Here is an 11480-nt window from a genome sequence, read left to right on the forward strand (position 1 = left end):
TCATACCTTGCCACCAAAACATCTTTCTCAAGTCTTGATACATTTTAGTAGCACCAGGGTGAATACTCAGACCACTTCTATGCCCTTCCTCGAGAATCCTCTTTCTCAAATCCGCAACATCCAGAACACAAACTCGATCACGACACCTCATGATACCATCCTCATCAATCCGAAAGTCACCACCTTTGCCTTGATTAATCAATGTCATAACATCGACTAATTTCAAATCTGACTTCTGACCTTCTCTAATCTCGTCAAGGATGCCACACGTAAGCTTCAACATACCAAGCTTAACACACGAAGACGTCACTTTACAAGCCAAACTCAAATCTCTAAATTGCTCCAACAATTCAAATTCTCGAATCATCAACATAGACATGTGCAATGACTTCTTACTCAATGCATCGGCTACAACATTCGCCTTCCCAGGATGATAATTCAAACCAAAATCATAATCTTTCAAGAATTCCAACCATCTCCTCTGCCTCATATTCAACTCTTTCTGATCGAACAAGTACTTCAAACTCTTGTGATCACTAAACACATCAAATCGCGATCCAAACAAATAGTCTCCAAAGCTTCAACACAAACACAACGGCGGCCAACTCTAAATCATGCGTCGGGTAATTCCTCTCATGAACTTTAAGTTGCCTTGAAGCATAAGCTACCACTTGCCCTTTTTGCATCAAAACACCTCCCAAACCCAACAAAGAAGCATCACAATACACAACGAAAGTTTCTAACGGATCCGGTAAAATCAAAATAGGAGCCGTAGTCAATCTCCTCTTAAGCTCTTGAAAGTTCGCTTCACACTGCGAAGTCCAAATGAAAGCTTAACCTTTCCTAGTCAACTGCGTCAACGGTAACGACAACGTAGAAAATCCTTCAATGAACTTCCTATAATAACCAGCCAAACCAAGAAAACTTCTAATCTCAGCAACAGACTTAGGCGCTTCCCATTGAGATACAACTTCAATCTTCGTAGGATCCACATAAATACCACAACTCGAAATCACATGTCCAAGAAAACTTACTTCACTCAACCAAAACTCACATTTAGAGAGTTTAGCAAACAACTTCCTCTCTTTCAACACCGATAACACAACCTTCAAATGCTCGGCATGATCCTCTTTACTCTTGGAATAAATTAATATATCGTCGATGAACACAACAACAAACTTATCCAGATAATCATGAAATATTCTATTCATATACTCCATAAATACACCAGGTGCATTAGTCACACCAAAAGGCATCACGAAGTACTCGTAGTGACCATACCTCGTCCGAAAAGCAGTCTTTTGAATATCCTCAGCCTTTACACGAATCTGATGATACCCATACCTCAAATCAATCTTGCTAAACACACAAGCTCCAACCAGCAGATCCATCAGATCGTCAATCCTCGGAAGTGGATACTTGTTCTTAATCGTCACTTTGTTCAGTTGTATATAGTCAATACATAATCTCATAGAACCTTCTTTCTTCTTGACCAATAGAACAGGTGCACCCCACGCGCGACACACTAGGACGAATAAACCTCTTCTCGAAGCAAGTCTTCAAGTTGACTCTTCAACTCTTTCAACTCAGAAGCAGACATTCGATAGGGAGCCATCGATACAGGACTAGTTCCAGGAACTAAATCAATCGAAAACTCAACCTCACATTCCGGCGGTAAATCACTTATATCTTCCGGAAATACCTCCGCAAACTCACAAACTATTGGCAATTCTTCAATCGTCCTCTTCTCACGAATATCCAAAGTTGCCAACAACATAACAACTCGGCACCACCTTGCACCGATTCATCCACTTGCTTAGCAGACACAAACCAACCTTCCCTCGTACCAACCTCAGGAAAATAATCGTCTTCTCCAAAACAGTTAACTATCCAACACTGCACTCTTGCATGCAACAACATAATATCCAAGCTCGATACAATTGGAACATCCAAGATAAGCAGACGCTTCTCCCCCACTTATTTCATTCCCAACCTTCCAATGGAAAATAAAACAAGCATCGACAGTGTTCTCACACACATGTCGCATACTAGGGAACAAACATAATTAAACAACCTGGCCGGACGGACCGACCTGCTCTGATACCACTAATGTAACACCCCTTTTTCTACCCCAAAATACTTCACATATAATCAGAGTAAATAAGCACGCATACAACAAAAGGGTGTCACATCGACGTTTTCAAAACTAAAAGCTTTCAAAAACCGAACCTCATTCATCATCAATATATAATACACCTGGTCATATCAAATAACACATTTCACTTATCATGAATATTCAAGAATATACGTTCGCAGCGGAAAATAATGAATACTCATGCATTTCATCAAATGATCCATGTCCCATACCATGATCATCTCTCAATAATCTCTTCAAAACAAACGAAAACCATAATCAGAATATTTGGCACTATGGCCTCTCAACAGCAATTGCAAATAAGCATGTTCGCAAGTAATAACATAATACTTATCCAAATAGGATACGAGTTCAATACTACTAATCTACCCAGTGTTACATGACCAGAGAATTGACTCATTACCTAGTCTTCAAACTAAAATACGGGAACTCTCCAGCTAATCTCGGGCGAGCTACCGTCCTCTTACTTCAGCGCTACTAATCCTGAGTATCTGCGCGATACCCATGTAAAGGTAACATTCAAACAGAAAGGGTGAGAATTCAAATCATTATGAAGAAGTATAATCAAGCACAATGATTAAATCAATAATTAAAGGAATTCATCACACTTCATATAACCATGTAAATAATATTCACCAACATCTATTTCACATGTTTCAAACATCCATCAAAACTCAAGGAGTACAATATTAAAATCCAATACTATATTCCCAAAAATACACATAACTACAATTATCACATAATCACATACTTTGCCAAGTTATGTATCCAAACATCACCAAATTCAATTACCATATCTCATACACACATCACAATCACAACACTGCATACACTCAATTATCACATAACTCTAATGTGACTCAATGCAAGACATGTGACGCTATGCATGCGTTACCTCAATGTGAACCCAACGTTTCACCGCTTTCCGATTCAATATCTAGGATCCAAGCCACGCTTCCGATCCGGACAAGATCAAAGCCACCACACCTATTTCCAATTAAGGATCAACGTCTGCTACACCTATTTCCAATTAAGGATCAACGTCTATTTACCACGCCTATTTCCAATTAAGGATCAACGTCTGCTATGCCTATTTCCAATTAAGGATCAACGTCTATTTACCACGCCTATTTCCAATTAAGGATCAATGTCTGCTATGCCTATTTCCAATTAAGGATCAACGTCTATTACCATGTGAACCCACAGTTTCACCGCTTCCACTATGAAGCCGACCATGCCATGAATGAATGTACAAATACCAATACATATGCAATTAAGATCATCTCTACCAACTTAACATTCCACATATCACCATAATTCAACTCTATGAATTATCCACCAATGGTCCATATACACATTCATAACAATATATCATTCACAATTATGCAATTAAGATCATCTCTACTATCTTAACATTCCACATATCACCATAATTCAACTCTATGAATTATCCACCAATAACACACATACACATTCATAACAATATATCATTCACAAATATATGCTAATTATCAATACGCACACCTAGATTTCATTCCACAACGAATACAGCATTTAAATTTCAATTTTTCACTTTTCAAACAGTGTTAACCGGTTAACGCATATGGTTAATCGGTTAACGCTACATAGAACGCACTTCTTGGAAATTTCAACAGTGTTAACCGGTTAACGCCCTGGGTTAACCGGTTAACGCAAAACAGAAAGCAATTTCTAACAAATTTTAACAGTGTTAACCGGTTAACGCCCTGGGTTAACCGGTTAACGCAAAACAGAATGCTATTCCTGCATTAACACAAAACAGAATGCAGAATTTTCTGTGTTTTTCATCGTTGGAGGACTTTCGGACCTCCGATTTCGATTCCGTAAAAAGCTACACGTTCAAAAAATTATAATTTACACCATACTCTAAATATATAACGTTAATTTACAGTTTTAACACAATCAATCACCACAATCAAACATACTCATCAAAATCTAACAATTCCAAACAACCATACGAAATTAGGGATTTTAACCTAAACATACATCTACCCATTGACCCGATCATACTAACCCATAATAATAAGGGTTCCCCCCTTACCTCTTTAATTTTTTGGAAACCCTAGCTTCTCTCTTGTTCTTCCCCTCTTCTCCTTACTTTTCCTCTTCTCTTTCTCTATTACCTTCAATGATCAAATGAATCCTAATTCTCACTCTCCTCACCTCTTATTTATAGTATTATATTTGGGCTTAAAGAGTGATATCTCTAATTTAATTAATAGGCCCAATAAGACCTAATATTTAAATATCTCTATTTAATTTAAATAAATCAAACCAACTCAATATACACACCAAATTAATTAATTCAATTATTCAATTATATCTCATATCAACTAAATAATTAATTAACACACCAAATTAATTAATATAATCGAGTATTATACTACCTAACAACCAATTAATTAATTAACACTCTAAATAAATAAAATAAAATATAATAATAATAATATAATAATTAAATACTAAAATTGGGTTGTTACAAGACACACATTCCAATGGCGCATAAAGCAATGTATGCGCCCTAGCCTTAGGCATCTCTTCCTTGCATGCATAAAAAGGCATGCATGCGCCACTAGCCTTGGCGCATGTGACCATGCATGTCATAAAGCAAGGCATGCACCCTATCCTTAGGCGCCTACACCTATCTCACATGTATGCACCCTATCCAATGCTTCACATATTGCATACTTATTCAACCTCTACAACACTTACTCATCTATGAATAAGGCATCAACTCACAACACTCAACATCTGTCACACTAATAATCAACCTCTGCAACACTCCACCTTTACCACACTCTACCTCTACAACACTCAACCTCTGCAGCATTATGTCTCTATTGACTATGGGTGATGAACATCGAGCAACAATCGACAATATCTCAACATTCGTATGTTATTACTTCTTTTTACTTATTTCGTATTTATTTCTTATTTATGTTTTTATTGTATATTACTTCTTCTTATTTTATTTCTTACTTATGTTTTATTAGGACCCAAAACGATTTTGATGCCGTGTACATGAATATGTACCTCACGATCCTTTGATAGAACCATATATTCGAGGATGCAGTTTTGGTAATCTCCTCAACATAGTATCGTATTCGGTTGACTACAAATGTATTCTTGCTTTGTTGGAGAGATGGAGACCTGAGACCCACACATTTCACCTTCCTTTTGGTGAGTGTATCGTCACACTTGAGTACGTCTACATGTTGTTGGGTCTACGTATCGATGGTAAGGCCGTAAATGATAGAGTTAACCAGGATAACTCTATTGACAATGAATTATTGAGTGCCCCTTTGTGTGACGACCAAGCTGCGGGAGAGACATCTGGTCAAGCTATGGGGCAAGATATTAATTTAAGATATCTCAAACAATATTATGCGAGTATAACATTGATCGAATAATCTACCGAGTATGAAAAAATAATTAAAGCTCAGTGTTACATTATGATTTTATTTGGTAATTTTTTATTTTCCGAAAGTACTGGTAATACGGTAAATATTATGTATCTACTGTTGTTAGAAAACATAAATAAGGTAAGCACATATAGTTGGGGTTCAGCTGTTTTGGCCCATCTATATAGTGCGATATGTAAAAATGCCCTAAAAAAATACTTATACATTTTATTCATGTGCATGTTTGCTACAAGCATGAGGTTGGTCAAGAATACCGTCACTCGCCCCGGTAAATGAGAAGTCATTCATATTCCTGTTTGCAACAAAGTAAGTTTAAAACTTTACCATCTAATTAATTAGGCTTTATAGTACAACTAACTGTAAATAATATTTTTCAATTGTTTTTGATCAAGGTGGTCAGTTAGAGGGATGAACTACAATAGGTGTCTGAAACACGCTATAGTAGTCTATCGCAATCTATTGGATCACATTGGACCATACGCTGTAATACTCCTACGCAACTCTATTTTGATTTAAAAATAATTATCAAATTATTTATCATCTAATCATGTGGTATTCTTGTAAAGTTTATCTGGAGGTCATATCTGGGTCTTGATCATCAGGTTAACCACAATGATGCTGCAGTTTGGACAACAAAAACACCAATTATCCGGTTCACTAATGTGGAGATGCACCAGAGTTATCGGGTAAAACTGCAGTTCGGCATGCAGCAACAAATTCCAGAACCTCTGATGTGTTTGGGAGATTGACATAAAAAAAGAGTCGATGCCTAATGGGATTGTTTCGACTTGAGAGACTTCGCAAAAGAGATGTGTCGTCATTGGAGGAATTGATGACAACACATCTTAAACGAACCAGTCATACAAGGTGCTAGACTAACTCAACAATATATGACATGGTTTAGGTTGGTTACAACGCCACAACTTGTGTCTGAGCCAAGGTATTTGATTGATCCACGCCAACTAGCTTCGTCATCATACGCCCAACAACAAGTCCTCGTCCAAGAACAATGTCAAACCACCCAAATCCAATGACCAACCTCACACCATCAACCTACCATATACACCCAACAACCAAACACCCAACCTCGCAACCCATTCATGCCACACACCCAACCTCAAAACCAAGAATTGAACCCTACCCACCAACAACCATACGCAGCCACCACAACAGTCTATAGCCCAGATGATTCATACAATTCATGCCATCGTAGCCCCCCATCAATGACCACCCAAACATCCCATCGCCACAACTCCCAACCATTGTTTTACTATAGCCCAGGAACCATTGATTCGTTTCCAAACCGATTCAATGTCCCAATTCGGGCAACCATACCGTCTGCAATTCACCCAACCACAACGACCCAACTACGATAACATAGACATCGAACTCAATTACAAAAGCGCAGTTGGCGAGAACCCCCAAACTATTGGGACACAAATGATGACACATCTATAAAATACCGTTAGACCTTCCACCAGACCTTCACACCAACCACCATTGGATCATGTCAGCACTCAAAGACCCTAAACACCTCAGAAAAATCATGGGAGACCTCGAAGACAGAGTAATACACTTGGATGTGGAACATATGAGCGTTTCAATCGGGCGAGATATTGAATTTCTTGTTAATTTCATGTAATTATTAATTTTTATATATATAATTTTTATTTTTAGCATTTTTTTATAAAATTAAGATTTAAATTTAAAAAAAATTTATAGATGCATGTGCCACATGCATTAGCGCATATACTATGCATTTTATGCATGCGCCAATGCATGTGACGCCTAGGTTGCCCACCATTGGGAGCATGCGTCAAGGGTACTGGCGCCTCCTTTATAGTTTTATTGTATGTGCCAGTTCAGCTGGCGCATTAGTTATAAAATGTGGTTATTTTGGTATTTTTTTTAAAAAGAGATTATTTAGGGATTTAATTAAAAATTTGTGATTATTTTAAAAAAAAAATTCTCTATATCATTATTGTTCATTTTAAAATTAAATAATATATTTTAAATTGACATGTGTATTTAAGTATATTATATATTATATCAAATTAGATATCATTCAACAATGATGCAAACCACTAATTTTTCTTTTCACGTGTCTAATATCAATTTATTTTAATTAAAAGATGAATTTTATTTTTTCAAATATAATTTTTTTTCTTAATTTTTTTAAAAATTTTCAAATTTATACATATATTTAAATATATCATATATTAAATAAATTTATTTTAGCACGGTAATAAATAAATTCAAACAAGTGTTTTCCATTGTTCTCCATTTCATCAATAAAAGAATGAGAAAATGTAAAGGAGTGGCACGTTTGCTGGGGAAGTGTGCATAGCTATCTCAGAGGAAGCAAGTATCAATTTTCCATTGTTCTCCATTTCATCGAGTCCATTCAAACAAAGTAAACGAAAAAAGTTGATTGAGTTTAGTTAGTTTGCAGCTCAAACATGGAAGGCAAGAAAGAGGAGCTGAAGACGATGGTTTCATCACAACAACCACCAGATATCCAACTCATCAATGTTGATGTTAAACACTACTCTTCTCCTGATGACTTAGAGACCTTTTACGTCAAACTCACTGACCTTTTGGACTCCTCTGGTTTCACTCTCATGTATTAACTCATTTCCTATTTCTGCTTCTCTTTTTCCCCTTTACCCTAATTTATTTTTACTCTGCATTTGCATTTGCATGTGTGTTTAGCTATGTAACCTTGATACCTCTGAAATAAGGCGTGTATCAGTGTCGTTGTATTAGTGTTGGTTCATGATTGAGGTGTGGGTGCTTGATAACATAGTTATGGAGGGTTATTTTCGGTATTTATATTATTATTCTGGTATAGAGAATGAGAAAAAGGTGATGTGAATGAAATATGAAACATGAAATGATTACATATATAAATTTTTTATGAAATGTTTTGATTCTACTTGGCAGTTTGAATGTCCGAGAAACATGCTTAGACTTGTACCAGTTTTACTTGGAGGTCACCAAAAGAGGAGGTTATCACCAGGTAATTTTTTTTTTATGTATGTATTCATATGTTAATTTCTCATTAATGCATGTGTATATATTATATGTAGCTTTCACTTATTTGCACATTAAGTTTATTAATCCATATAATATATGTTGTGTCTGTCTATATTTGTTAATAGAGACTTAAGTTATTTCCGATGTTCAAATTTAATGGATTGATTCTGTGGAATGTTTCTAGGTTGGTAAAGAAAAGAAATGGGGTGAAATTGTGTCTGCTCTAAAACTGGAAGGAAACAATGCAAAATTATGTCTTCAACTTGAAAAGCTCTATGCAAATCTTCTTTACAAATTTGAGAAATTTTACTTCTACAGGTTTCCTGCTTCTCAAACTCCATCTGCCACCACCAAAGGTTTATTCATCTAACTCACCAATTTCTACTTTCTTTCATTGTATTATGTTTTCTTGCATTTTCGTACTAAGTTGAACACGTGTGGTTTAACATTGAATACTACTTTCTTTGCTCAACACCCTCAACTTTTTAAGGTTCACCTAAAAGGAAACAGAGCTCAACCACTAGTTTATCCCAACTAATGGATGATGGAGATTATCCAACAGCGGCAAATATCTCCAAGGACTACCCTTTCAAAATGACAGGTTATAAGGATCTAGAATGCTCATGAGACAAAAACTTAGTTCATTGATTGAATGAAAATGGTCACACTCAAGTGTTTGTATTTGGTAACTGAATTTACTAAGGTTCCCACACATGTTTGTTACTTATGCAGCAATACCTGAAGTGCTCCTGCAAACACCATCAAAGGACAAAGAAAAGAAGAAAAATCGAGGTGTTCCAATAGGACGAAGTGGATATCAAATTTTCCTCAAGCAGGAATGTGCCCGATTAAAAGCTTCTCGTCAGGATATAGATGGAAAAACACTCATGCGCGTGGCTGTTGATGGATGGAATAACTTGTCAGACATTGATAAACAGGTAAAATAGATGATGAAATTGTTTTCGCTTCGAAATTTCCACTTCTAAGTTCTAAGTACTTTTTTATGTAGCCATATTTGGAAGAAAGCAAGAAGATAAAGGAACAAAAGAAGGAAGCAATGATGAATGAATATAATAAACAGAAGAGCACTCAAGATCTTAACAAGGATGGAAAGAAGCCTAATCTGTGCAATGGTGACTACTACTGTGTAACTTTGCAACCTCAAGCAAATGACCCTCTCGTGAACAATGCAGCAGTGGACCTGGCTTCTAAAATGACAGAAAAGACATCTAAGGATCCCTTCTTCCCATTTGATTTGGATGCTTATCGTTCAGTAGATTTGCTAACTGGATAGCAACCGGAGAACCCAAATAACTGTACTAGTTATTGGGCAAGTCTTTTTTGGTTTTTGAGGCAATGTTATTGCCTGTAATGCATCAAGTGCTTTCCCTTTTTGTGACTCAAACCAAGCTAAGCTGCATTTATAGTTTTGAAACAGCAACAACCAAGTTTGATGAATAGACATCAATGTTTTGCACTAGTGAAGTCAAGTATGTGCATATAACTTACAAAGACTTGTGCTGTAATGCAAAATTTTGTTGGCATGGTTGCCAATTTTCTTTGTAGAAATCTAATCTACCTTTCTGTTTAACTATAATTATACCTTTCTGGTTAACACATGCAAATTCCAAGTTTGTTACTATGAGCAGCTATAAATAGAGAGCAATCAAAACACTCGGCAAAAACAGTTCCAACAAGAACTGTTTCATTTCCTGTTCCTGCAAAGAGGAGCAATCATATAAAATTTTGAAAACTTATATATGATATACTCGATGAAGATATGATCAATGGCAACCGGTAATTGTCTCTGAGTAGTTGACAATGATAGGGACAAAATGCATGTTTCAAATTAAATTCTAGTTAAGCGCTCTCTTATAGCACTGCTGCTAGTTAGCTAACACGGCCCGAAATAAGTATTGGACCAGCCTAGTTTTTTGTTGACCCAAAATAGTAAATATATTGGACTTAATTTTTAAAGGATCTCTAGCCCGAAGTGCCAACCACGTATCTTCATATTTATCTTTTGAATAAATAATATTTGGGGATTGCTCTTCTCATCCTTATGGGTGATGAGCCACCATTAGGAAACCTGAAAATGTTCTTGAAATAATACGAAAATTAATTTTCAGACACCTTCAAATCACACAAAAACACTTCGTAATTGAGGCATCCTTATTTTGCCAAAAAATAATACGGAAGTTAATCTCCGTATCGATGGAAGGGTGATTACGTTATTATTGGTTGCAATAATGATGTACCCTGATGTTGTACCCAAAGTTATTGTGTTTATGGATGTTAAACCAGTTGATGTCGAACATGACGTTCTACCCAAAGCTATTGTGTTTATGGATGTTAAATCGGTTGCTGACGAGGTAGATGTTGGTAAACAATTTACAAATAAATAGGAGTTTGTTGTTCGTGAACATATGCTCAAATGGATCCACACAGAGGCTACGAACTTGGGGTTCGACATTGTGATTGGGAGGTCAGATTCTGGTTTTGATAGAAGACTGAAACTTGTGACAATAAGATGTAAAAGAAGTGACAAGTATAAAAACCTATCCGAAAGTTGAAACAAGATGACACAAGTTTGAGGAAATGTGAGTGTCATTTTAAGTTGCATAGATAGGCAAATAATACATGGACATTTAATGTGGTTTGTGGTAAACATAATCATGATTTGTGTTACAAGTTAGTAAGTCATTCCATTGTATGTCGCTTTAATTTTGAAGAGAAAGACCTTGTTTCCGACATGACATTCAACATGGTTCAACCTCAAAACATACTTGCAACTTTGAAATGAAAGAGACCTCATAATGTCTCAAATA

General features: G+C 36.2%; 1 protein-coding gene across 2 annotated transcripts; it reads left to right on the top strand.

Moving 5' to 3' along the window:
• The first annotated feature begins 7910 nt into the window (after positions 1-7910).
• On the top strand, positions 7911-10243 carry LOC127097261 (high mobility group B protein 10). 2 transcript variants are annotated; one of them, XM_051035764.1, is made up of 7 exons: positions 7911-7981; positions 8062-8239; positions 8560-8635; positions 8837-9008; positions 9143-9253; positions 9385-9590; positions 9662-10243. In XM_051035764.1, the coding sequence occupies exons 2-7, from the start codon at positions 8076-8078 to the stop codon at positions 9944-9946; spliced, it is 1014 nt and encodes a 337-aa protein (XP_050891721.1). In that variant the 5' UTR covers positions 7911-7981; positions 8062-8075; the 3' UTR covers positions 9947-10243. The 2 variants fall into 2 exon arrangements, with proteins under 2 accessions (XP_050891721.1, XP_050891722.1); XM_051035765.1 differs by having other exon boundaries at positions 7962-7981; positions 8069-8239.
• Positions 10244-11480: the final 1237 nt, after the last annotated feature.

This window comes from Lathyrus oleraceus, chromosome 6 (assembly GCF_024323335.1).
Source record: "Lathyrus oleraceus cultivar Zhongwan6 chromosome 6, CAAS_Psat_ZW6_1.0, whole genome shotgun sequence".
Classification (NCBI taxonomy): Eukaryota; Viridiplantae; Streptophyta; class Magnoliopsida; order Fabales; family Fabaceae; genus Lathyrus; species Lathyrus oleraceus.